At 44.2% G+C, this 27,959-nt stretch overlaps 2 protein-coding genes across 2 annotated transcripts in view; both read left to right on the top strand.

Annotated features, from left to right (window-relative positions):
• Positions 1–22,057, top strand: part of Dscam3 (Down syndrome cell adhesion molecule 3) — a 126,029-nt gene extending 103,972 nt beyond the window's left edge. Inside the window, exons 5-33 of the mRNA XM_025305057.1 lie at positions 4,434–4,598; positions 8,820–8,966; positions 9,147–9,287; positions 9,702–9,892; positions 10,613–10,853; positions 11,173–11,326; positions 11,397–11,548; positions 11,948–12,217; positions 12,458–12,603; positions 13,171–13,606; positions 14,790–15,083; positions 15,190–15,393; positions 15,517–15,672; positions 15,747–15,817; positions 16,039–16,282; positions 16,362–16,508; positions 16,588–16,749; positions 16,967–17,183; positions 17,271–17,359; positions 17,573–17,752; positions 17,897–18,085; positions 18,160–18,345; positions 18,665–19,112; positions 19,206–19,432; positions 19,519–19,687; positions 19,818–19,981; positions 20,103–20,205; positions 20,916–21,104; positions 21,559–22,057. Of these exons, the coding sequence (XP_025160842.1) occupies positions 4,434–4,598; positions 8,820–8,966; positions 9,147–9,287; positions 9,702–9,892; positions 10,613–10,853; positions 11,173–11,326; positions 11,397–11,548; positions 11,948–12,217; positions 12,458–12,603; positions 13,171–13,606; positions 14,790–15,083; positions 15,190–15,393; positions 15,517–15,672; positions 15,747–15,817; positions 16,039–16,282; positions 16,362–16,508; positions 16,588–16,749; positions 16,967–17,183; positions 17,271–17,359; positions 17,573–17,752; positions 17,897–18,085; positions 18,160–18,345; positions 18,665–19,112; positions 19,206–19,432; positions 19,519–19,687; positions 19,818–19,981; positions 20,103–20,205; positions 20,916–21,104; positions 21,559–21,610 (5,534 nt within the window). The 3' untranslated portion in view covers positions 21,611–22,057. The remainder of the gene's footprint in view (positions 1–4,433; positions 4,599–8,819; positions 8,967–9,146; positions 9,288–9,701; positions 9,893–10,612; positions 10,854–11,172; positions 11,327–11,396; positions 11,549–11,947; positions 12,218–12,457; positions 12,604–13,170; positions 13,607–14,789; positions 15,084–15,189; positions 15,394–15,516; positions 15,673–15,746; positions 15,818–16,038; positions 16,283–16,361; positions 16,509–16,587; positions 16,750–16,966; positions 17,184–17,270; positions 17,360–17,572; positions 17,753–17,896; positions 18,086–18,159; positions 18,346–18,664; positions 19,113–19,205; positions 19,433–19,518; positions 19,688–19,817; positions 19,982–20,102; positions 20,206–20,915; positions 21,105–21,558) is intronic.
• Positions 22,058–24,702: 2,645 nt separating this feature from the next.
• Positions 24,703–26,218, top strand: LOC105183729 (uncharacterized protein C45G9.7). Its single transcript, XM_011142057.3, has 3 exons — positions 24,703–25,111; positions 25,196–25,324; positions 25,414–26,218. The coding sequence occupies exons 1-3, from the start codon at positions 25,055–25,057 to the stop codon at positions 25,600–25,602; spliced, it is 375 nt and encodes a 124-aa protein (XP_011140359.1). The 5' UTR covers positions 24,703–25,054; the 3' UTR covers positions 25,603–26,218.
• Positions 26,219–27,959: the final 1,741 nt, after the last annotated feature.

Raw genomic sequence — 27,959 nt, 5'->3', positions numbered from 1 at the left:
CCGGCGAGAAGAACACTCCCAGGGGTGGGATCTAACGGCGAAGGGAATATTCATTATCCAACGTTACACCGACGACGCCGAGCACGGTAGCATGGAGAATAATGCCTGAAGAGGTGTCGCGTCTTAAAAATTTAAAAGGGGATGTATTGCACAGGGGGTTTAACCTTTAGCAGGAGAATAATTGTCGGCCGGATGACGCTCGCCATGCCGCTCGCTTAATCTCTAAATTTCTTCTCTTCTCCTTTTTCTTTCTTCTTTCTTTCTTTTTTCTCTCTTTTATCAAGTGATTTCATTACGGCAGGCGTACGAGAAATGCGTATAACGACCGTGGTACCTTGTATTTTACATACTTCGCATTCTCCCATGATTTCTCCCGTAGAAAAATCGCCCCGGGGGCATTTAACATCGGAAAATATCGGGATTTAAATAAAACATCTTGAGTTGAATTTTACCTCGTAAGCATGAATAAACAATGGAGCCTCATCTTTATGCAACAAATGTAAATCAAGACTTAAATTTCAAAAAATTGAAAATCTGTGTCTCGTACGGAGCTTTATGTCGGAGCTTCATTGACTCGAGACAAATTAAAACGAGTGTTTTAATTGTCTCGATAAGGAAAAGCAAAACTAAAAGCGTGTAAAACTAAAATCGTGTAAAAACGAACGTACACGCACGTGTGGCTGTGTGTGTGTGTGTGTGCGTATGTGTGCAAATTGGACTACTCGTACTCGCGTGCCCTATCATATCTTACATTTTGATCCCTTGAAATTTGTATACTGGATATTTATTCGGTCCTGCTTCGCGACGAAACCGTATTTCTCCATACACGCGTCGACTATAGATGCTATAGGAAAGAATTATTGCACACCGCACGGTGAGAGATCACCCGTTTCCGTAGACGGACGATTCTCTAGCGTACCGCTCTTACTCTTCTTTATTTTCTCCATTTTATCAACGGGGGTGCCAGACTAGAGAAAGAACGTAACCGCATTAGCAACCCGCCACTAGTCGTCGAGAAATGGTCCTGGACGGAAAAAAGGTCCACCCTTTCGCACGACAAATGTTTATATATGTGTAATTCCGACAAAACGGTCGACAACTTTAATCACGTGGCTAAAGCACGTTTTTGGGTTTAAGAAGAACGCCCGGAAGGAATGCCCGGCGCGATAACGAGATACGAAATTTGCAGCAAAATAGTAGAGCGTAATTAAAGAATCGTTATTGTGTACATCTAGTCTATAAATCCACAAACACACACACACACACACACGCACATACATCCACGCGATAGTGTTCTGGACATTAAACACGATTTGTAGCGCGGTAAACAATTTTTCAAATGAATCTCAGCCTTCCTAATGTTCCTCCTAATTTTCCCCGCGACTCGCGTGATATTTGTATATATTTTTCACAAATCCCTCCCACTCCCCCCCTCTCTCTCTTTCTCTCTCTTTCTGAGACTATATATATAGTGTCGCGGCATAAGTGGCAATACACCCGCCGTCCCGACGAAAATCCATCTCCGGCAGAGAAACTCGGTTTTAAAAGTCCACCGACTCACCACGGAATCCCGTACAAGCATAAGTTTCGGAAAACACGCCCGTGGCGGCGGCGGCGACGGTGGCGGCGGGGGCGGCGAGGGCGGCGGGGGCGATGCGTCGATACGCCACGGTGCACGTGCATTTTCACGCTGCATCAGCGCGTAATAGTCGGCGGGTGCGGCGGTATCAGAGATCCGGCGTGAGGGATCACACAAGGTGGAACGGGGTCGGGATCAGACGAACCCGAGCCGAGAAGAGAGGAGCAAAGTTAATTCCAACGATTTCTAGGAATTCGCGGAAATATCGTTGCCCGCCTCGCTGGAGATCCGCGCATATTGGCTTTATTTGCACATTTCGTTTCACCCCGCTCGCGCCGTACCCGCTCCCGTTCTACACCACCCCGCGCGCTCCCTCCCGCCGGCGCATCTCAATTTTATCGTCACGTACGTGGCCCTCGCCTGTGCTCTTGCCTAGCCCCCTATCCTCCCCGGCCCCGATTCACGGACGACGTCTAAGGGGGTGGAGGATGCCTGGCGTCGGGACGCCAGCCGAGGAGCTCCCAATTTCCGACGCCCAGACGACGAAAAGGATGGAACGCTGCGACCCTCCCCCTCCCTCCTGCTCCGCTCCCGAAACCTGCCCGTCCTCACGTCCTCGCGCGCGCGGTGCAGTCCCTTCGTCTCGCAACCCTCACCACTACGGGGCTTTTCTCGTTTCGCGTCTTCTCCTCGACGTACATCACCCTCGCCCGGTGCGGCACCCTCGCACGCACGTTCGCCGTGCTTTTTAACCACCCCGTCTCTCTCGTGTTGCCTCGCCGTGCACTCGCGCGCTATCGGGGAAATCGCGCGCGCGTTACAGCGGCACGAATGTTTACGGACGAATCCGTGGGGTGCCCTCGCCGATATTTGAGAAACGTGAATTTTTCAGTGAGTTTAGCTCTCCGCTGCACGTACGTTCCGGATTAGTCTGTATATGTGTATGTGTGCGCGCGCGTGCTCTACAAGTGCTTCCTCACAATCGCGCAGCAACGTGCGAGAGATACGTCTAATCCGTCAAATCGTAATCGAAAATGTCCGTCGCGCGAATGTCGCGCAATATGCGGCGCACGTTGTCGTATTAAAACCGACGGGACGCGTGTTCTATTAGAGACGGGACGATGTTTCTAGATTAGATTCGATCTCTCTAAAATCGGTCGACGAGGAGGTGACACGTTTCAAGATAACTAGTGCGACATCTGATGTAATAGGATTATGAGTTTACCACATTCGCTTAGCGATTACATGGTTAATGTAACTAAAGATGCAAATGCAGGAAATTAATCGCACACTTTGTGCCAACATTCATTACAGCGGAATGTGTGAGTAGGATGTGTATATGTGCAAGCAGGTGTGTCCCTGGAGAGCGAGGATATGCGACCTAAGCGCTGTTCCCGACATCGCTGTTACATATTGATGTATGAGTGTGTGCTTAGATTGAGAGTGATTAGGTTTAGAGAGCGGGAGAGGGATCGACGGAGAGAGACAAGGAGGGAGAGAGAGAGTTTACTTCGTACCTCACCATCTCGTATCTTAATCGCACCAATCACGTTATATCGTGTAAATAAAATAATTGCACAGCAAAATTGCTATCGTCTGCTGTGAGTAGAAATTGTATTTTATATTTTCGTCGAATTTTGTCCTCGATAAAATATATTAAGGATATCTTATATATTAAGGAAAGTATATCTCCCCCCTCCCTCCTCCCTTTTCTCGACGCGATGTTTTGTGTCGCCTAACTTGTCTTGCGTGGAACAGCTTCGCGAATTCATCGAATTGATCGCTTGACATCAGATTTCCGGCGAAACTCCACGCATAAATAAATTCAATGTAACGGAATAAATGGATTGAGTCGCGCGTTACAATACGGCCATTGTCCGCGGACTTGGAATAAGTTTGATCGTCCATTATGCATGCTTTTACTTTCCTGTGTCTTATTTTCCACTTTCCGCCTGTGGTAACTTCTTAATAATCATCCATCTTCCGCTTTCGACCCTACGTCATTTCCCTCTGCACACGACGCGCTTTAGTTTCCTGCCCGCCTTTTCCCCTTTCGTCCGAATTTCCCTTATATATACGATGTGAATATATTAAATAAAATCCGGCCAATTTCTCCATTTATTAACATTAACAGAGCACACAACGTGGGCGCACGCGCGCATCCGTCGTTCATAATTTATGGCAGATTAGCAGAATTGAGAAATTATGTTTCATTAACAGAAATACGTTACATTATGTAATACGTTTATAACAGGACAACCTGTTGTCAAAACAAAATTCAGCACTGGGTTACATAAGATTCGATGGAGTACCGTATATTCACCGACTTTCATGTATATTTTTAGGAAATTCGGACGTTCTAAATTTCCGTATCTTCATAACATTATACCAACACAATTGCGTTAGTAAATGTGATAAAAAAATACACACACACACACACACATATATAGATTAAACATTTCGCGCGCTGGATAAAATCGGAAATTATCAGTTTCACATCGAGGGAGCTTATTTTTTCCTGTTCAATTTCGCGATGATGTTTTCATACTTTGATTTTCAGCTTCGTCTGTCTTCTTCTAGAAGTGGTCCATAAGAGCAAAATTATATAATACGCGCGTAAAATATCTGACAGATGAGAATTCAACGAGATTAAACCGCATTGTTTCTCACTTGGGTAACTTTGTGAATTAACCGTTCGCGGATGTGTGTGCAATCGAGTGTAACAAGTGAAATATAGTTTATTTGAAATTGAACTTTGTAACGCAGCGTAGAACGTAAATTTTCTCTTTGTGGCGGGTGTGATTGGCCCGTGGCGATGAAATACTAATTATCGTGAATTCGCGTGTATTTACAGTATTGACAGTGCCCGGATACGACGTCAGGGTGAACAGACAGCCCGTCATGGAAGGATGCAACGCGGTGTTGTCCTGCACTGCTCGTGAAGATGTCAAAGAGCATCTCACCGTAACCTCGTGGTTCCGCGACGAAGCTATCCTTCTACCCGGAAACACAGACACCGGTGAGTTGCGAAATTCGCTACTTCTTTTCTTTCTTTAACGTAAAACACGTGTTTATATATATATATATGTGTGTGTGTGTGTGTGTGTGTGTGTGTGTGTGTGTGTGTGTGTGTGTGTGTGTGTGCATGTGTATCGATGTTAAATCGCATCGAAATTAGCTCTTGCTTGCTCATCGGTAACGCATTCAATATCATTAATTTTCTGTTTTAAATAGTATTGTTTATGTATTGCACGCAACGCGAATCTGCGTCTGCTAATTCCGCCTATTCATGGCAATTCGCCGATTTTATATCGCGTCAGTAACGCGAACGGATATGCGGCTTCCGTGTTGAAATTACGAACATAAACATGTCAGCGCGCATCCGGCTTGATTAAAGCGGACGACGAAAAAGAAAAGCATAACAAGGAATATCATAAAATATGATCACTACGAACGAACGACCGGATGGAAAAGCGCGGATACGAAGCGCAACACGTCATCCATCGCGCGGTGATTTTTACCCGCATAAGGATCACTCGGGGATCGGTTTATCGCGTTTTGCTTAAATTATCAATAAATCTCATGCTTCTCGTAAGAAGCTCGTCGTAAAAAAGGATTAACACAATTACGACCGCTACGCGGAGGCGGACGATAGTATAAAGAGAGAGAGAGAGAGAGAGAGAGAGAGAGAGAGAGAGAGAGAGGGGGGGGGAGGGAACAAAATGTGCTTGGTCTCGCGAATGAACATCCGGCACGCGCGCGCTCGCGCACAGAGATTTGCGCGCGCGCGCGCGCGCACACACGCGCGCATACTCACTCGGACAACACGCGTACGTGCGCTAACTCGGCGGTTTAGATCGTCCTGTACACGCTCAGGCATTCATGTCCCATACATATTTATGCTGCTCGGTTGCACGTAACCGGTAGCGGTGTGCGCGTAACTGTACGTACGCGTGTGCCGTTGGAATATCATGGGAAGCATCGCGTCATGTCGGAGCTTGATACGTTTGTTTCGTAACTAGGCGGGTAACATTGTGCCGTACGAAAGCACCTGCACATCGAGCTGTTCTCTACGTGTCTCTCGATGCCGACGACGATGACGACGAAGCTGTAGGCTGGCGCCTCTACGCCAGCACCGTGCACGGTTATCGCGGACGGGCGCGACGCTGCGCCGCAAGAAGATGCCACTGGGCATCCGTATCCGTATCGTAGGCCAAGACGACGGTATCGGCGACGCGACGACGGGGACGTGACGATATCCGTCAAACGACGCGTCGCGCCAATATCGGCGAGGGCGGAGACAAACGAAACGCCGAGCGCTCCATATAGACCCCGCGTCCGTCGCATTCGTGACGAAACGCAGTCGCGAGGGAGACGCGCGGGATGTAGATCGTTTTCTCTCGCGGGGTGTATTACCGGCTGCATTCAGCTCTCTCTCCCTCTTTCTCTCTCTCTCTCTCTCTCTCTCTCTCTCTTTTCCATTTGCTCCTTCATGAAAAAAGTAACAGACGCCGGCTGACGACTGATGTCACTCGCGAAAGCGGCGCGATGCGAGGGATTAACATTTCAAACGGTGTCTCATCGAGCCGGGTTGTGCACCTTGCAGCTAAGTACTGCGGATGATGATCGTTTCGGTCGCTTGTTTCGTCGCGTCGCGACGATTGGATCGCTGCAAAATGCGATTCTCGCGGATAAGCGGAGATGAGGGGAGGAGAGATGGGCAGAGAGAGAGAAACAGAGAGAGAGAGAGAGAGAGGAGAGAGAGAGAGAGAGAGAGAGAGCGTAACTTTCCACGGGATGAAGAAAGTTAAGAGACATGATGTACTCGTGCTCGCATTGTCTGCTACTGGCTGTCGCGGATATCGCGTTCTGATTCGCAGTCTGACTCGAGAACATGAAATTCCGGTTGTACGTTGCGGAAGAACATGACGCTTCTATCATTGACGCGTTATAACGATATCGAGTCTGCGACGATCGTTCCTGCTAGAACATCAATGACGGAGAGGAGAGACGCTCGAAATCGTGTTCGTATCGAACTCGTCTTCTAGAACTAGTTCTGGCCAGATGTCGTCATTAGCATCGCATTATTCGAAACATGAAATACTCTTCTTGCCGACTCCGACAGTGAAGTGCAGCTCTCGCGAGGGCTAAAACAAGCGCTCGCGACGTTCCATACATGTGTACATACGTGTATATTCCTCTTATCCTTTTCTCCCTCCAATAAATGTCTGCTTTCGAACTTGGAAGTGATGCATTCCACTCATTTAATCAAAATTCATAGAGACGAAACATTGCGGAATAATTAAATTTGCCGTCAAGTACTTAAATTACTTGGCGACCTTTCCCGGGCGGTGGTGTAACGAAAAGCGATGACAGTGTAATGAAAAGTTCATCCCCGGAGCTTATCTCCGGCGGGAATATTTCTTTCATATTAATTACCCTCGAGCAAGAAGCAAGTTGGCGCGCCAAAACTCGTAATGTCCCAGGCGTGATGGAAAAGAATCTCTTTGGCGGGTCAATCCGAAATAGTCAGACGACTTTAGCAAGTCGCTAGAGCAGGCTGCTCGATGGCTGTCCGATGGCTGAGCCAAATTGAAAATTTCACGCTTGATGGTATACGCCCCGTCCGTGATCTAAAGGGGTTTCATCGACAGATGCTGAGGATTTTGCATAACCCTTTGCTCCCTCGCGAATTTGAAGCGCGGGAGAAAATATTGCTGGAACCGCGTGCGCGCGCGCGCGCGTCCAGGGATTTATTATTGATATTTCCCGGCTCCTGAATTCTGAGAAGTCGAATAGTATTTCCGCTCAGTCTGCCGCCCGCGCCATAGAAGAGACTGGAATAAATCTCAAAGTCGAGGGGAACATTTTCCTTAGTTCCGCGCTGCGTTAGTGATGAGAGCGGAAATCTTTATTCGTTTGCTACGTATTCACAGCTGCGCACGCTGAGATTTTCGTAGCTTTAATATCCTGCTGTATGCGCGCGCCTCGTCGAATTCTCGCGCACCCGAGACAGACCCAAGATTTCGCGAAATATTTAATTCAAGAGTGCGTATAGAAAATAGCCGACGTTCGGTAAAATCGAAGAGATCGCCGCAGCTGCGAGGGAAAAAGCTGACGCGTGCGCGCGCGATGTCTGAATCACATCGTCGCACGTCGTGGGATGTTTGGCCAAAAGTCAATTTTGTTAAAATCATTCGTGCTTTACGAGTATGAGTGACGACTGTCCTAGACAGTCGAATATCTGCGGAAAGGGCCGCTGTGCTTTTGTTCATCCGCGATAACACGAAGTGGTTTGTTTAGTCAGAATTTGGACATTCGTATTGCACGCATCAATTCTCAGCGCTTTATAACATACGATCTTCGATCAGAATTTTAAGATTCTTAGAAATGACAGCGCGAAGTCTTTCGTTATGGATTGTTTCGAGGAAGGTGTGAAGAAACTTTTTAGACTACGTTTATTGCAATTGAATTGTTATTCACGTAGTTATACGATTTTCAAAATAGCATTCAATAATGTATCTTTTTGCGTTCTTGATGTGAAACTCGAAGGATTTAGCTTGATAGCTTCAGGGTGTATCCCTGTTACGTTTCTTGGATGAAATGAAAGAGTAAGCTCTCCGGATAAAATATCAGAAAGAATTAGCCGCGGAAAACCGCGGATGTAGTTTTGGTAATTACTTTTGTTTCCCTAAACGTAAATTGGCTTTTGCCCAAAGGTTGTTTAGACATGAAGTTTCCTTTTGTTTCTTTTTGTTCTTTTTTTTATTTCCTTTTGTAGTACAGACATAATCAACAGACTTTTACTAAGTTCTGATCCGTTACTAACAAGCAAATATGAGACCCGTATCAAGAAAGAAACCTAAACCATTTTTAAAAGAAACATTGGATATGTTTTTTCTCACTGATCCCACGCCAGGAAGAGGAGATATTTCGATAGATGAAAGTGATGTTGATTCTGAAGATGGAATGCACTCGATGAAGAAATTTGGAGTTTGTCTAGTTGAATATTTATTGATGTGGAATATTATGCTTTCTTAATTATTAAAATATATATATTTACACTTTATTTCATGAAAAACTTATACGAAATCTTTATAATAATCATGTTTATAATAATTAGTAGCACGTTTTAAACCAAAATTCGTCAAAAAATAATTTTGGCCAACTTTTTGGCAACAAACATCCCAAACTGCGCGTCGACTCGGTCTCGATGTACGCGACTCGACTTTGTTCACAGGCGGAAGATTCGTGGTTACATCGCAGGGTGATCTTCATATTCGGGCCGCCAGACCCGAAGACGGCAGAGCGACGTACTCGTGCCTGACCCTGCATGCCTTAACCAGCGAGCGCAAAAGAAGCGAACCCGCCAGTCTAACAGTCACGGGTAACCGCCAGAATCGGATAAATCCTCCTCGAGATAGCATTTGAAATTGAAACGCCCGTTTTATTTTTATCTCGATTCGCCGCTGTCGACCGGTATTCCGCGACAGTCGGACGAACCATTTTTCGCCCCTACATTCGCATGCGTCTCCCCGAGATTTATAATCCCTGTTTTACTTGGCAGAACCAAGCGGCTCCTCGCCGCCGCGATTGATGCAACGGTCCGAAATCGCTATTTCCGCCGAGAGCGGCTCCGACGTTCACCTCACGTGCTCGGCGCAAGGAAGCCCGCCGCCGCAATTTACCTGGTATCGCGATGTTAATGGTTGGTTTAATTAGGGGAATGTTTACCGAATAAGCTATGTTAACGGTAGCGCCGAACAAACGACCAGTTATGCTCGAGCGTCGATTCCTCGGCATAACGCGGATATCGCTATTATGTTTAAACTGTGTTGTCGTGTAATGAATATTATATCGCGGAGGAGAGAGAAAAAACGGAGAAGACGCTGCATCTCGATTGGGCGACTCTTTATCTTTAATCACAGACAAAGAGAGGCACATCGTCGAGAGAGGATCAAGCGTAAAGATAAATTCGCCCCGTGAGATGTCGAGAATCGTTCAGTACGCCGCGTGTCGAATCGTTTACGGCGCGAATCTCTAACGTTTAATTGCATTATCGGAGTGACATCGCATAGACATGAACGGTACAGGACAGTAACATGCAAATGTCTTGTCGCAGGCCACTCGATGTCGGTCGAATCGCTCGGTCGTATCCAGCTTTGGGGTGATTTAATGCTAATTCGTCGCGTAGACGCGGATGACGCTGGAAGGTACGTTTGCCGAGCCAGCAATCAACTCGGCGAGCAACGAGCGGAGACGCACTTGTCGGTCACTTCAAAGCTAAACGCCCGGATTCAGCCGCGCGTACAGGTATGAACAGAGCCGTCCGATTTGTGCGGACGAACGACAATAGCGGAGCTGCGTTGTGCGGAGAGAAAAGATCCCGCAACGAGGCTTGGAAGCGCAGCGAGTACGCGCGAAGAAAATCTGTGCGCCATTTGGAAAATTATTAGGCTTTCGCTGAAATCATATCCGTATCGTTCAGCGAAAGCTACTTTACCAACGAGCTCGGCTAATTATTAGTTATGAATCAGACATTAAATCCACTTGTGTGTTCAAAATCAATGTTCTAATTTTATCGCGGGAGGGTGCAACGGGGAATCGGGTTAAATGATAATTACCAACATCATCAGTGCAATATTAAATGACTAATGAAACAATTATGGAATTATGCTGCACGGCGATTAAATTGATCAGGTTGGCATCAAACGGAGGAATAATTCGCTAAATGAATATAAGCTTCCAAGATATATTCGTATCACTTGGATTTTTCTCTTTTTCTCTTTTCTATTTTACACCGCACGCACTTACAGAGAGGGAGAGGGAGAGAGAGAGAGAGAGAGAGAGAGAGAGAGAGAGAGAGAGAGAGAGAGAGAGAGAGAGAGAGAGAGAGAGAGAGAGAGAGAGAGAGAGAGAGAGAGAGAGCCGAAGGGGAAACGCAAGCGGAAAAATCGCGCGAGCAAATATCGGCCGAGGATCGGCCTCACTCGAATGCGAGATAGAGATAGATTCGCTTGTCGTCATTCGCAGGTCATTAATTCCGGCAAGACCGCCACGATGAACTGCACGGTCGAGGGATATCCGGTCGAGAGCGTTGAGTGGCTGCACGACGGTATACCAGTATTGACCGCACAGGATACGAGGATCAAATTGTTGGCTCCCTTGGTGCTCGTGATAGGCTCCGTCGGTCGCAGAGACAAAGGGATGTATCAGTGTTTGGTGAGGAGCGACAAGGAAAACGCGCAGGCCACCGCCGAACTCAAACTTGGAGGTCAGCGCGAGCGCATTGTTCGTTTTTTTTTTCCCTTTAGATATCGCTTAACACCCAGCTCTCTCGTTTGCTCTTATCTATCCTCACACCACCGGTTTGCAGAAATCCACGCTCTCCACTGATTTTACCATCCCGAGCTTTCATCTCGGTTCAATTTTGTATTTTCTCCTCCTATTTCTCGTTTTATTACCTCTTGTTCTCCTTCGTGTCGCACGACCTAGATAAACAACGTTAATTTTTACCGAAGCTATTGAAAAGCTGGCTATTACGTGTTTCCTGCCCGTCCTGCCTTCAGAGAGCCTCTGAAAATGAATTTCAGACACGGTTCCGGAACTACAATACACATTTATCGAGCAAGCCCTGCGACCGGGCCCGCCGGTCTCCCTGCGGTGTTCAGCTACGGGTTCACCGACGCCATCCTTCACATGGCTGCTCGACGGCGAACCATTGAGCCAAATTGCGACTGGACACAGGTAGGTCGTACCTAGATTCCGGCAGCGACGTGATATCCAAATGTCTTCTAATCAGTAACTGTACGTGCAGATACGCGATAGGCCAATACGTGGATCAATCCGGTGACGTGATCAGTCACTTAAACATTTCATCGGCGGGAACCGAGGACGGTGGGCTGTACGCTTGTGTTGCGTCCAACACTTTGGCGACCGTCGAGCACAAAGCTAGATTGAACATTTACGGTACGACGAAGCATGCACACGAAGAAAGCAGTTACGCATTAAGCGCGCAAATTTGCGTATAATTTGCATTTCACGCGATAAACGCAAGTGCAATCACGCATCTTGAAAATCAAAATGACTTTTAGGTATGAGAAGGTCGGATAAATCCGGCACAAGCGTGAATTCACGATCCTGCAAAATCAGCGCAAAACTTCGCTGTTAAACAGGAAACGCGCTGAACATAGATTGATAGATTGATTTAATCAGTGTACGTCGGGAATAGCACGCGTTTATATCTTTATAAAGATATAGAAATGCAGAAGTGTCAAAATCAGGCCATGAAGGAGTGCTTAGAACGCGAGCGCCGCGCACGCGAGCGTTAAATCGAAGTCGCTCCGTAATAAGAAGCCCCATTTTTAGGACCTCCGTATATCCGATCGATCGGCCCGGTTCGCGCCATCGCCGGTGCCGACATCACAATAGCGTGTCCCTATTCGGGATATCCGATCACATCGGTCGAGTGGACCCGAGGTGGCGCCGAGTTGCCCTTTGACATCAGGCACCGAGTCGACAACGAGGGCCACCTTACGATCGTCACGGTGGATCCGAACGATGCCGGCACCTACACCTGTATAGTCCGAGCGAGTTCCGGCGAGACCGCCAACAGAGACATACTTCTGACCGTTAACAGTAAGTGAGAATCGAAGGAAGAATCGAGGAAGTTGAACGACGTGGAAGCAATCGAACGAGTAACTGACGAATTAAGACACATCGAGTACACGTCGAGCGTTGCGCGTTTCAAGACACCGAGACTCGCGGGAAAAATGTCGCGGCACTTGAGAGTTCTGCGACGAGACGGAAAGATCGATATAGGAGAGCGCGAAGTTGCGCGAAGAAATGACGACGCTTTTGCCCGTGCGTATTTTCCAGGTCCGCCGGTAATGAGTCCCTTCAGCTTCCCCGCGAATTCGCAAGAAGGCAGTCGAGCTCAAGTGACGTGCAGCGTGACTTCGGGCGATCTACCGATCCATATCTCTTGGTTGAAGGACGGTGAGCCATTGCCCTCCTCCCTGCGCGTAAGTATTGTTAATTAAGCTCCGCGTTTCTATTTTTACGGCGCGCGTTCGATCATTTCCCGCGACATGCGATAATAATGTCAGCTGAGGAAGCAAGACAGCCGTGACACGAGAGCTAACTATATGTATATATAGACGAATTGAAATTTCATTTAAAAAGCTATGCACATATTCTACAAAACGCTGCTTTGACGATCCCCGTATTTTTCCTCGGCGTTCTGCCTCATGGAAACGAAAATACGTATTTTCTAATAATGAAACTCCCGCAGGGGATTTACATTTTCCGTGAATGATGTTACTCACTCAGACAAATTCAGCGGAATGAAATTTTATATGCGATATAGAGTGAGCTCGGTAATCGCGATCTCAAAAATAGCTCACGAGGAAGTACCCCCCCTCCCCTTTCGGCTCTTTTCGCGACTCGAAACTTTGGAATTCCTCACGCAGTTTGGTCTAATTTCGTCGTTCCCGTTTGCAACAATTAGAATAACGTGGTACATTGCCCTTAAGATGCTCAGCACGAATCGTCCTTATTTTGGTCTCCCTGAACGTATTCTTATCGCACAGATCGAAGAGCGAGGCGCCGAGTTTTTCAGCCTGCTCGTCTTCAAGGAACTGTCATCGCGCCACAGCGGCAAGTACACCTGCGTAGCCACCAACAGTGCCGCCAAGGTCAACCATACGGCGGAGCTCTTGGTAAAAGTGCCGCCTCAGTGGATATTTGAGCCGCTGGACGTGGCTACTCTCCTGGGCAATCCGCTGAATGTCCATTGCGAGGCCAAAGGTTTTCCGCCGCCGCGTATCACGTGGCTACGTGCCAGAGGCAGAACGTCCAACGACTATCAGCCACTGGTCGATGGTTCCGATGGTAGACTCACGATATTGCCTAATGGGTCTTTGTGGACGGCTTCCGCCGGCCCGCAGGATGAGGGTTACTATCTATGTCGGGCTAACAATGGAATCGGATCAGGGTTAAGCAAAGTGATATACGTGTCCGTGCACGGTAAGAGTGCGATTAACGTTACAAATTGCAGACTAATTAGCGACGATGAATCTAGTGCGTAAGATGAAACGGAGACTAAATGATCCCAAGTGACGCAGAGAGGAGATGAGAGATCGATTGACCGATCCGATAAACATTGATGATACTTTTATTCTCCGGAATCGTTGTTAACCCTTTCACTGCTGAATTAACTTCCCTTGAGAAAATTATTAAAATATTTGGTAGCCCTACGTTTTTTTTGGGCTCGCTGATTACGAATCTAAAGTCAAATTTGCAAAATTTGAAATGGCGGACTCAATATGGCAATCATGATGTACAAAATTAATGAAAATTCCAATTATTATTGATGGCGTATGTGTTTTTCGGGTCGCTGATTACGAATCTGAAGTCAGATTTGCAAAATTCAAAATGGCGGATTCACTATGGCGACCATAATGTACGAAATTGATAACAATTTCGTTTATTATTGATGATATATGGGTTTTTCGAATCGCTGATTACGAATCTTTTGAGTAAAATAATATTGATAGTATGGATAAGATGGAGATACAGAATGAAAAAACTAAGAAAATACAGCGGAAAAGCGCAAAAAAATCAAATTTCGGCCGTTTTTGTAGAAATATTTGTTTATAAAAAAAATTTAACCTGCAAAAAAATACTGAAAAAAATATAATAATGTTTCTGTACAACATCGGAAAAATATTTGGTGAAAATTTCAGACCTCTACATTCAATACTTTCCGAGGAATAGATTTTTTCCTAAAAGAAAAAAAGTATTTTTTTCAACTTTGAATTGTTATAAATAATCACAAATGAATAATTGGGTATAAAAACCTATTGGAGTATATGTTGAACAACTATTCAGTTATCTGAAAAGCTCAAGTCCCCGGTTAGTTCTTAAAAATTATGTGATTTACAACGCGAAATTAAATCAAGAAAAGGTGGGAAAATATACTTTCCACTAACAGTGAAAGGGTTAAATCAAGAACGACGCATGCGACGTTTTTCTCGTCTAATAATAACAGCGTTTTTCTCTCGCGGACGATTCTCTTTTACGTCGACCATCGGATCGTCGGCATCTCTGATCTCGCGCGGTTCCAGATAACATTAACGTCGGGAAGTTCACGCTAAGGTAGGCCGGGAAAAGACAAGCCAAAAAAAATGTATGATCTCCGTCTGCGCAGAGCCGGCGAGATTCGAGTTCCAGAGTAAGAACGTGACGATCCACCGCGGGGAGTCCGTGACCATCGATTGCACCGTGATCGGCGATAATCCTATAGAGGTGCAATGGATGCACAACAGCGACCGGCTGGACATGAGCAATCATCGATTGAGCATCGGCGAGATCAAGACTGACAACGGTCTGAAGTCCCAACTGTCCATCGCGAACAGCGATCGGCAGGACTCCGGGGTGTACAGGTGCACCGCGAACAACGCTTACGGGAGGAGCGAGCACTTGATTTACTTAGCGGTGCAAGGTGAGCGCGCGTTCTCCTCGCATCTCAGGTTCTTCATCAGCCGGTCTAGTCGATTACGGCGCACCGAGATTATCGCAGGGAGAAAAGTTTGCTCCGCTTCTTACAGAGAGGCCGGATCCGCCAGTCGGACTGGAGGTAATAGAGATTGGCTCTCGATCGATACGCTTGCTGTGGAAGCGATCCTTCGACGGAAATAGCCCCATAAGAAATTACGTGATACAATACCGCTCGCTGAGCCACGGTATGACCGATGATTGGAATCCCGTTAAAACGCACAACGTCACGTACACGCCGGGAAGCTCCAATAGCGGTAATTCTATACATCCAACCCAAAACGGTTCGTCCACACTCGACCGGATCGATATCGCGCGTCTATTCGTGTCCCTCCCCTCTCCCCCCCTCCCTCCCCCTATGTGACTTGTATCAATTTTAGGCTTATCGCCGTTCGAGACCACGGGCGATGACCAAGAGGTGGCTTTGGTCGGCGGTCTTCATCCGGCTGTCACCTATACCTTCAGGATATTCGCCATAAACTCCATCGACGCGAGCGGACCCACGGAGCCCGTGGTGGCGAAGACGCAAGAGGAAGGTAAGTGCGACAATGCGATCGTATGACAGAAACTTCACTGCGTCGTATTGTAATATTACTCGCCTATGTAACAGCGCCCACAGAGCCGCCGCAAAACATCAAAGTGCAATCCGCCGGACCCGGGGAACTCATGGTTAGTTGGCAGGTGAGTGAACGCCGCTAATTTTCAGAAACGCGAGACTCCTTATGATCGATATCAACGATAACAACGTCTTTCGCAAGTGAGTCGCGCTGCGATAACGAGAGAGATTGCGGGAGACGTTGAGGTCATAACATTTGTCGTTCTTCTAAAGTTCTTCTAAATTCTTCAACTAACGATAACGCGAGGATAAACAACAAAACGTTCCATACGTGCGCGTTCCTCAGCCGCCACCGAAGGAATCCTGCAACGGAGATCTGCTGGGCTACATAGTGACGTGGTCGGAGCACTCGTCGTCGACCTCGGGCGTCAATCAGAGCAAGAGCTTGACCGTGAACGGCTGGGCGACGACGAAGGTGCAGCTGACCGGCCTGAGGAAATTCACCAAGTACGACATTTCGATCCGAGCCTTCAACAGCATAGCCAGCGGACCAACTAGCTCTCCTATTGTTGGCACCACTCAAGAAGGAGGTACTTTCATGCGGGATGAGCGCGACGCTGTCCATAAAACAGAAGACACACCTCGATCATTTGGTTGATCTCTTTGCAGTACCGGAAACACCGCCGACTCAAGTGACGTGCTCCCCGTTATCCTCGCAAAGTGTCAAAGTGTCGTGGACCGCACCGCCGCTTCATCAGCACGGTGGAATTATCATAGGATACAAAGTCTACTACAGGCCGGTGCCTACCGATAACAGTGAGTCGCTCGCGATCAGAGCAAGAGCTTTTTGAGGAAGTCCGACATCAACATTCGATTCTGTTTTTTCCCGTTGTAGTGGATATATCGACAGTCGGCGAAGTGAAGAAGACCTCCAGCATGGAAACTTACTTGCACACGTTGTACAAGTACACGAACTATTCCATCAAAGTGCTGGCCTACACGAAAGCGGGCGATGGAGCGTTGAGCCCACCGATCTTCTGCATGACGGAAGAAGATGGTAAGATACTCGATTTAACCTTCGCTCGATAAAAGAAAGACAGGCGCAGAGAGAGAGAAAGAGAGAGAGAGAGAGAGAGAGAGAGAGAGAGAGAGAGAGAGAGAGAGAGAGAGAGAGAGAGAGAGAGAGAGAGAGAGAGAGAGAGAGAGAGAGAGAGAGAGAGAGTCTCGCTCACTCTTTATACATCTTTCGATAAAACTGTGCGCTCTTTTTATAGTTCCTGGCCCTCCCGCTGGCATCAAAGCGCTCGCGTTAACAGCGGAAAGCATATTGGTCTCGTGGTTGCCGCCCTTGCAGCCTAATGGAAATGTTTCAAAGTACACGGTGTACAGCAGGGAAGCCGGTTCTAAGAATTCGAACGCTCACACGATGCACGAACCGCCGTTGTCGTCGACGGATACTCTCACGATGGAGTTACGCGATCTGGTGGAAAGGTACGCGTGATTACTGCGACGTGATAATGAAGCGTTACATCGCGGCCGTTGAATTTCTGTCGTTCGAATCGAACGTTAATCTTTCAGGCAACTGTACGAATTCTGGGTGTCGGCGACGACCAGCGTCGGAGAGGGAGAACAAACCATTATAGTCACGCAGACAACGAATACCAGAGGTGCTTGTGCGGGTCATGTATTCGAGAGAATCCGGATTCCGAGAGGAAATTTTTCCAATTCCAAAATCTAGTTTTGGACGCATTGCACGGCGTTTCGCCGAATAACGTAGTTCTTACACAGCTTACACCTGCGCTTTACATCTCTCTTCGTGTCGTAATCTTGTAATCGAATTTCTATCGTATAATTGTAAGAGCATAGGACTCATTCCGTAGCTCCTGCCAGAGTGGCATCGTTCTCGCAAGTACTGAGAAGAGCCGTGAAGTCGTCGGTCATTCTGTCGTGTCTGGTGGTCGGAAACCCTACGCCGCGACCTATCTGGACGTACAGAAACGGTCAAATCTCCACCGGCAGGCATTACGAGATCACACACGACGGACACCTCAATATACGCGGTAGATAATTTAATTTTACTCCACGCGCGACTTGCAGAACATCGCGTCGTTTTTATATTAATCGCGCGATTAAATGGAAAAGAAAAATCTGATGAAAAATCATCGTCGTACTGACAGTCGTCTCTCCAATCGTGTTCCCTTCAGGACTGGAACAATCGGTTGCGGGGAATTACACTTGCTCCGCCAGCAATCTGTTCGGCGACGATTCCATCACGTACTCGTTGGTCGTCGTAATGCCGCCCAAAGCGCCATCGTTGGAGCTGCAGTACACAACGACCAACAGTATCAGATTTCGATGGAATCATCCGGACAACGGCGGTGCTACTATACAAGGTAATAACGAGGAAGGAAAGGCTAACCACGATGCATTGGATACGTATAACGAGGATTTCTTCGTTCTATCTCAGGATACGTGTTGAGCTACAAGAGGGATCAGGGTGGTTGGGAAGAAATCACCTTGTCCCCCGAGCAGACAGAGTTCGTTCTCTCTGGACTAAAGTGTGGTTCCTCCTACTTGGCGCACCTGACGGCGCATAATCGCGTCGACACTGGTGACCCGAGTCCGCTGATCAGTGCAACAACGAAAGGCACCGGCAAGTAGAACATACATTTCGACTGTCTGGAACTCTCATAGCTCATCAAGCTCATAATGATCACAATCACAAAACCGAAGTCATGATGATGTTTGAATGCCTCTTTATCATAAGTATGATGCCTCTGTGACATGATACTTGCGACAAAGCGGACTTCGCGAAACTCGCCCTACTGCGAAATCAAACTTCTCACCTCGAAGATATAACTCGCGCAATCATTGACTTCTCTTTGAATCTGGTCTAATTTATTAATTCAATAAGACTGGGTTCATTGGACCCAATCTGATTTATCTAATTTATACTCTAATCCGCGTTTCAGCGCCTCTACTGCCTAAGGAGAGAGATATCATCTCGGCGAATGGCACATCGGTGAAACTGAACCTATTGTCTTGGCCTAACGGAGGGTGTCCAATTCAGTATTACACCGTGGAATATCGCCGGCGCATCAGCACGGAACCGTGGATCCTAGTAGCCAGTAGAGCGACCGAGAATCTCATCATCCGCGATTTGAAAACGGCGTCGTGGTACAGTCTACGTTTGACCGCGCACAATGACGCGGGCTCGACACAGACCCAGATGGAGTTCGCTACTACCACGCTGAGCGGAGTCAGTATCGGCCCGCCCAACGACCTGATAATGGAGGACGATGTGAAGAAGGCTGTGCCTAACCACAAAGTTCTATACGTCGTGGTGCCGCTCATCTGCGCGATCGTATTAGTCGTTTCCGCGGTTATCCTAGGATACGTCATGCTCAAACGTAGCGGCAGGTAAAGCACGACGCGATTTCAAGCAATCTCGAGAATGTACTCGAGAATGTCGGATTTGTAGTAATCGTCATTTGTGAACGTCGTTCTTAAAAGAGCGAGTTACCTAGGCGAGATGCTACCGGGACAACAGCAGCAGCAGCAAACGGGATTAGGAATGGTTCAACAGCAACAGCATCAGCAGCAGCATCACCACTTGTCGAGCTGCATGTCTACCGTGCAACTCAAGTCGACCGCTGAACGCGACAACAGACGCAATCATCAGGTTTACACAAGCTCGCCAGTGAAGCAGGAGAACCACAAGACCGCCGATCATGGATCAGGTGGGTGTGCATTGCGGTTTGATGAGATAGTTTTCTCTCATAGATAACATTTCTCAACAGCCGTTTCGTGATCTTTTGCATAACAGAGATGTACGAGATAAGTCCGTATGCCACGTTTAGCGTTCCCGGAAGAGAAAACCGTTCGGTGACGACGGCCACGCTCGATTACACGATGCAGTTCAAGACGTTCGGCCACTTGGAGAACGAGGACATCAATACTATCGACTACGACAGATCTAGCGTGGAGTTCGAGAGGTAATTGGCATCCTCCTGCGTCGCTGCATAACTCTCTCGCTGCGCCTCGACGAAATCCACCTGCCTAACTCGTCCCGCTTTTCGCTTTCCTCCTCTTCTCTTCCTCTTTCTGGTATTCTTTCACACGCAGGTCGAAAACACCAAGGTGGCACAAGCAACGCTACTTTCCGAGTATTGCGGAAGCCGAGAGCAAGCTGCGATCGAGTCGACAGGGCTCCGGGAGCGACACGTCCGGGAGTCCCTGTGGCGAATGCGCCGGGCCTAGTTATAGAGTGCCAGTTAAGCCTTGTAGAGGTATAATTTCTACTCTCATCTCTTTTCTGTAAATCGGTGTGAAAAGTATTACTACTGAAAAGAATCGGCCAAACGAACCGATGCAGATTGATATTACTGATTCGAGTGATATCCGTTGCAGATGTATTTTCGCGAGGTGTGGAATCGAGTACGGAGTCCAACAACGAAGGCTCGCCTTCACTCGCGAGACGACGAAGCCGACAGCCGAGCCGGTCTACTCGCAGGTAGCCAAGGTTTGTTTGTTTCTACATAGCACTCAGTCTTGATTATTCGGTATCAATCTTATCGGTCTTTCACATTGGCGCGAGAAAGAAGTGCAACGATGCGCGAGTACGGTAATTCGAGGTGAATTTCTTTGCGAAACAACAAAAACGTTTACGAAACACTCCGCAAGAGGCACTTCGGAGACGTTAATTGAATTTGTGTCTTTGCACTTGATTCTAAAGCCTACTTGATGCGACAAAGAATACTAAGTAGATGTTTTGACATACGTACTATTATATGTAAAAAATAATCGCATGACCGTTTTTCAATATTCGACATGTTAGTATCTATAATTGAGTTGTTGTAACTGATAAAAAAGATATGTGTGTGTGTGTGTGTGTGGTTACATATGTAAAATACGTAACTACCTGACTTTATACGATATCTTGTCCAAGTGATGTCAAAGTGATACATCGTTGCTTATGAGATATATAAAACTGCAGAAGAAAAAAATCATAAAGTATAATTTTAAGAGATTCTACTATTTATGCACGATTGAATCAAAGTTGCGTTCTGTCGATTCCCTTAATTCAGGCGGCAGCGTCGCGACGAAAGGTCTCGCGATTCGAGCGAGAGGAGACGTGGCGAGACCACCGTCATCGATTACCTATCATACTTTAGCGACCGCCCTTTCTGATTCGGCCGACATATCCTCTAATCTGTTTGGCAGTTCGGTGGAGGACATGACGCTATTGCCGCCAAGCGGGTTCAGCGACAGCCGTGAATTGAGCGACGTGGAGTGCGACCGTGATCGTGATCGCGAACGCGATCGTGAGTGGCAGAGTTTGTCGGCCGGGACCCGTCATGGCGGTAGCCTGGGTAGACTCCCGATCGAGGCCGTCGAATCTATGCTCGCTAGGTATCGACACGAGTCTCCGTAGACCAGGCATGTCAAACACCAAGCTGACTGAGGCCGGTTGACACCGGAGAAGTTTTACGTCTTGCCTGTGTACAGAATGCGCTAGGCGTTGTCGCTGTACGCCACAGAACAAGATCGTAATTGTACGAATAATTCTCAGTAATGATACACAAGCATACGATACGTGTTTAACGGAAGAAAAATTCAGATTTCAATCATCGACACGATTAGGCAAAAGAAAATATATTCAGCAATACGAAGGACGGGGAAAGGTCCTAGAGCATTCTGTATAAGTTTGAAACATCGTCGATCTGTTTGCGAAAAATTACTGCTCGGTTTTACGGCTCTCTCGATCATAAAAAAGAAAGCTCGTTTATAAAGTGATATATGCCTTAGGAACGTTGTTAATTAATAATCCTATCACGTGTCTTTGACAAGAGATCGTTCGTTGCAGATATCAGCAAAGAAAGGAGCAAGAAAGACAAGAGTTCACTATACATGTATGATCGAGATTCGCTGGTTCGACTTGGTATCTTCGCCGGACGATATAACGTTGTTTAGAAAGAGAGACGAGGAGTCGTCTCTCGTTCACCTCGAGATCACCCGTCATTGACGGAAATTTTACGAAATCTTAATGGAGATGGTAGTTTAATGTGTCGTAAGGGACTATTCAACTCTGTTCGCGAGGACAGAGAAAGCGACAGGAGACTCATAGTTCTGTTCGTCAGAGAGGCATGTTAACTACCGATCTGCGTTGTGCAAAAAAATACTGCCGTTATTATACATAAAAAAAAAACATGGCCTTCGTACGTAACCCTGTATGTAATACCGTAAACGAAGCAGCGCGCCGAATGGCGAGAGAAAAGAATGCCAAACCCCTCTCGCTTATCGGCATACACTCACTCGTGCATGCATTCACTCACTCACTCACTCACTCACTCACTCACTTACTCACTCACTCACTCACTCACTCACTCACTCACTCACTCACACACACACACACACACACACACACACACACACACACACACACATACACACACATACACACATAATATATACACTAGCACACGCGATTAATCGAGAAGCAACGGAAAAACACTCGACGACTCTAACTGCGCGTTTTTGATAGCATTTATTCTTTCTATCGCCAAATTACGATTGTATTGTATTATTGTACGAAACGTGATTGCGATAAAGAAAGTCTGATTGACCGATCCATTACTTTCGCGACGACCAATTACTGATATACAGGGTGAACGCCAACTACCGCAACGAGTATCTCCGCTTCACTTACCGCAATTTACTTACTAACGAGCCATTCTATGTGTGAATATAGGAATGACCAATTATCGGGAACGAATATTACATTTTAAAAGATTTTAAGAGCGCCGCAGCGTTCGCGGCGTTACGTGTTACCCTTCGTAAAATAGGTCAATTAATTGAAAGGAAACGAAAGACATATATATCCGATGAAATTCAATTCTCATTCTCGGGCATCGAACATTGATTTCTAAATTTTCGCATATTTCTTTCGATAGTATCGAACAAGAAAAAAAAAATATATATATATATATACATCTCGCGAAAAAAGTGCAATACGATTCGACGATATTGATTTGGAAAATTAACTTTTAATGATCGAGATGGGTTTCTTCTAATAGTGCCAATTCTAACGAAACTGTATAGTATTAAGAACGTTACGAGAAAGATTTGGAACAAGAAGGATGCTCGTGTGTTCCTTCATTCCCAAAAGGAAAAAAGTCGAACGCTCTTAAGCGCTATTATTAAATTAGTATCTACGAGCCGATCATTCGAACGAGAGCGACTAGCGCCTTAATTGTGTAAATAAATCTAAAACGGCTTCTCCCAAGGAATGGCATTTATCGATGTGATCGTAAAATACACTATTGATTATGGGATATCACTTACGTGTGCGCAGAGACAGAATCGTAGTATATCCGCAAACAGGATCGAGAATCGTAGAGCAATCGTAGAGCGATCGATGAGGCTGTAGAGCTTCATCTCATGTCGGGAATCCGGCGCGACGTTTTCTTTTCGAAGATATCCACCGCGACATGAGACTGATGATGTTAACCGAGTACGCTTATGTTGATTTCTGCCAAAGAAAGTAAACGATTAGTCGTTTTGCCGAGGCGACACTTGCGGTTGCACCGAAATGGAGACATGCAACACGCGCGCACGACATTCTTTGTCATCTTTTTTCACCTCTCGCTTTTTTTCCACTTTTAAATAAAGAGAGACAAGACTCGAAAGACTCGCTTAGTATTATCTCACGACTGTTTTGATTAAGGCGTTATTAATGCGGGTAAGTCTCATAGGTATTTTATGGAAATTCACGACATGCGTCTTCTATTACTTTACAGCGAGTTATCGCATAGATGCAATATGTATATAAATGAGATGATCAGAAGGCGATTCTTCGAGATTCGCGGGCACGAACGCACTATTTCGGAGGACGGAAATATATGCGAGAAAATGTGGCAAAATTATTGCGACCGGAATCGTAATATTGTACAAGAAAATAAATGAATTTAAAGGGATCGTATGGAAAATTGCTTCGCGAAATTGGATTTTCTGTCCTTCAAGATTTGAGAAATGGGTTACTCATTGTCGATTCCTCATAATTCATTTATTTCTGGATAAGATCGTTTAAATAATTAGAACAAATACGAAGCGAAATTATAATATGGAGGAAGAGAGAAAGAGAGAGAGAAAGAATACCGTGCGTATGTTTCAATTGCCGCATACTCGCAATCGAAAAAGCGAAGCTGTCCGTTTAACAATCGGAATAAATGCGAAATATATTGCAACTTTAAGGAGTGAAAATGTGTGTAAATGTCTTAATTCATCACGCGAGTGAAAGCGTTAAATGAAGACTGTCTGTTCGATTAATTAGAGAAAATGTGGAACGAAATAAAAATTATATACGACGAAAAACCAGTGAAGACGCCATTTTGAACATTTCGATAATTCTGGAATTTGTATATGCCAAAGGAACGGTCTCCATTGAGACATATGTATACATTCATTGAGACAGAAAAAGAAATAAAAAGAAGAAATATGATATAGTAGAGTTTTGATATAACGCAAATTGTGTAAAGGCGATGAGAGATCGCATCGATTTCTTGGAATTTTTATTCTGTTACTAACTATCTCTTTTCAACCAACCTACCTACCTTCTCCTTTTCTCTTTCTCCCCCTCCCCCCCGATCCATCACGGTATTCTATATGCTAGATTTTCTAAGATTCTTTAAACTATATAAACATAATTGATATAGAGTACGGAAATACCTATTTGCGTGTGAAGCTCGACGATTTGGGACGAAAAGGTAAACATTTTCAAAGGATTTGCAGATAAAACCGACGCTGCGGAGAAGCGAACTCGCCATTTTGAGAGGACCCGCCGTTACGGTAAAATCGTGTTCAAACTCATCTCCTCCCTGAACTTCGACCAATCCGATTCGGTATTTCGAAATGGTGGCGGCTCATAGCGGAGACTTTGGAACTACATTTAGGAGCAATAGCCAAGTTGTTAGACCCGATAAAATATGACTAAAACAGGTTACCTGGTGCCATCTGGAAGTACCAAACATCAATTCATTTGTCGAATATCGTTCATCCTTCTCCAGTTTCTTGACGTCTATTTCAACCAATTTCAACGACGCGCATGGCTGTCATTCCATCGGAGTTCGCTTGGAAGGTTCAGTTATAGAAAATCGCGTTCGGAAGTTGATAAAAGTTTGTCGGCCGATTATTAAAAGCGCATGAGAATCAATTTTCCGTTCGTACAAATCGCACGATCGTACGACGCTGGAACGTGCTGTGAATTTATTATTAATTGTGCCCTTGACGCGTACGGTTGACCGCGCGTGAATTGCCGGAGTAATTTGTGAAATAAACGTGTGCCAGAGTTCAAATATCTCATTATGTGTGCGAAAATGGCCTTTCAACATCAGCCGGGTACTGCGATGGAGTGCCTAAGCGTACGTACTCTTAAACTACGCTATATAATTGATACCACGCATACCTATCGTTGTTAACAAATTTTCTTATTGATTTAATTATAGATACCCATTACATTACACAAGGAAACAGAAATTAACGAGAATGGCGAAGAAGTAATGAAATGTGGTTTCAAAATAGGCGGTGGTATTGATCAAGACTTTACAAAAAGTCCTCAAGGCTATACGGATAATGTAAGAAACGTTATAATAAGCAATAAATATACAGATCTGTTTATATTATTTTAATATAACAAAAGTTTATAAATTTGTATCTCTTTCAGGGTATATATGTGACAGAAGTACATGAAGGATCACCAGCAGCAAAAAGCGGTCTTAGAATGCATGACAAAATCTTACAATGCAATGGATATGATTTTACAATGGTCACTCATAAGAAAGCTGTTTCTTATATAAGAAAACATCCAATATTAAACCTTTTAGTAGCTCGTAAAGGTGTCACCAGTACTTAAGGACATACCAAAAGAAATCCTGTTCTTTGAGAAATATTTATTTCACATATCTTTTTTTAACAAGATTTGCCTATTCAATCTATTTTTTGCCAAATATTATTACAGTAAATGCTAGCAACTTCTATCTAATAATTAACATGAATAGAAGTTAGTTTAGTATGAGATATCATTGAATCATATAATTGAAACAGTTGAAATAGTTTCTCTGTCTTAAAACTATAAGAAGCAAAAGTCACTGCTCTAACATGACTATAAGGATATTATTAGTATCTTTATGAAGAAGTCTAAAAAGAGAGATGCCAAAGCTTAATAAAGTTGCATTAATTTACATATATCTTTGACTATGAAAGCATGAGCTGTTTTTATTTCTCTCTAATAAGGATATTATTTACAAAAATATCCATCAAGTTTGATTTTTTTGGTGCATTTATATATCAATCTATAGTAAGAAAAAAACTGCCGTAGCTTTATAGTCAAAGGCAAATACATAATAGGCAACATCAACTTTTATAACTATAATCTTTAAGTTTAATTGTAGCAGGAAAGGAATTTGGTGGTTTTGTAAAGAAGAGTAGTTGAAAATTTCAAAACTTTCAAAATATTTATGCATCTTGTTCTGGAGAATTATTAAAATATAACATTTGTTAGAAAAATTTTTGTAATATCTACGTATAGTAGTTACTATATAGTTATTTTGATATATATATATATATATATAATACTTATATTTTTATTATTAATACTATTGTGATAAATTGATCTATCCTGTGACTATTTTTTCTATCCAAAATTGAAAACTTGTTGAAAAGTAACAATTAGAACATTCCAAACTATCTCTTTAATACATTTATGATGTGTAACATATTATTTAATATTAATAATCCTCTGATTAAAAATTAAGTTTGTTTGCAAGGTGAAACTGCATATACTCATTCAACATAGTCTCAACTATTAAAAAATATTGGAACATATCTCGTAAAGAGCGATGGAAATAATATATTCATGTATGATTTATTCTAATTTTTATGAATACAAATGAAGATATATTTAATTTATTATACAAATATTATTATATATAAGTTGATCGAATTTTCAAGTATCTTTATTTCAGGATAGGATTAGATAGGGAATATACTAAGAAAATCTTTAGATGTAAAGATTTTCTTAAACATCTCACAGATCAACATCTTGTTATATTGCACTTCTTAAAAATTTTTAGCTAATTTTTAGCTAATAATCATGCTACGAATAGATGATACATTATACACAAAAATATAAAGCAATTTTTGTACTTCGTCTCTTTGTTTTTACCCAAAGGACGAATTTTTCAAATATTTTGTAACTTTTTATACTTATTATAGAGGATATAAACATTTTTTTGTTTCACACATATATTTTAAAGGTATCATGATCACGGAAAAATGGAGAGTTCCTGCATGATTTATGTAAAAATATACACCTCCGAGAAACTGTGTGTTACATATGTATATACCCTAGTCTAATAATGTCAAAAATATTGAAATGTTTCGTACATATATTAGTGTATGCACAATGTATGCATAAAATGTGTGCGGGTTACAAAAAATATCCCTTATACTGTATGAATTGTAGAATACAGTTATGTTATAAAAAAACCAAAGAAATTGTTAAAACTATTCTCATTGTACTTTATTTATCCTAATCTGAAAGCATTCTTTAACTTTCACATGCATAATTATTCATAAACGACAGAAATGGGTTATCTATATTTCATAACAATAAACTTTGCATAAACCATTTAAATTTTATTGCCTTGAACTTGTATGTGATGACAATAGGAGTAACGATACTATTAATTACGTGTCGCTACATTATGTGATGCTTTAAATCAGTGGTGGATTTCCATTTTACTCGTTTTCTAAATCACAATATTATGTTGCATAATTTCTAGTCGCAAAGGAGATACATATTGGATTATCGAATAATGCAGTACGTGTCTTCTTTGCGATTTCTACAAGTTTCTTCTGACTATTCTTACTTCGAACATCTCGTACATATAAATTTTATCAATTCACACGCATCTTATGTTTTTTTCTTTCGGGATGCAATATAATAATGCACTACATATTCCCACATGCCATCTATTCAACTATATTTTAAAACAGCAAATTGAATCCTAGTGATAAATAACCGGTGAATGCGATATTTTTAATTAACTATCTAACAAATATAATTTGTAATATTGTATCAAGTGGCCGGCCATACAATTTCGTTATATACTATTCTAGTAAAAACATGTTTTATGTTTATTCTAAAAATCTCCATTTGAAAAATATGTTGTTTCTTTGCTTGAACTATTGGTTACAATCAGTAATCGT

The sequence above is a fragment of the Harpegnathos saltator genome, unplaced genomic scaffold (assembly GCF_003227715.2).
Source record: "Harpegnathos saltator strain DR-91 unplaced genomic scaffold, Hsal_v8.6 scaffold672, whole genome shotgun sequence".
NCBI lineage: Eukaryota > Metazoa > Arthropoda > Insecta > Hymenoptera > Formicidae > Harpegnathos > Harpegnathos saltator.
This window is presented reverse-complemented; position numbering and strand designations above follow the sequence as displayed.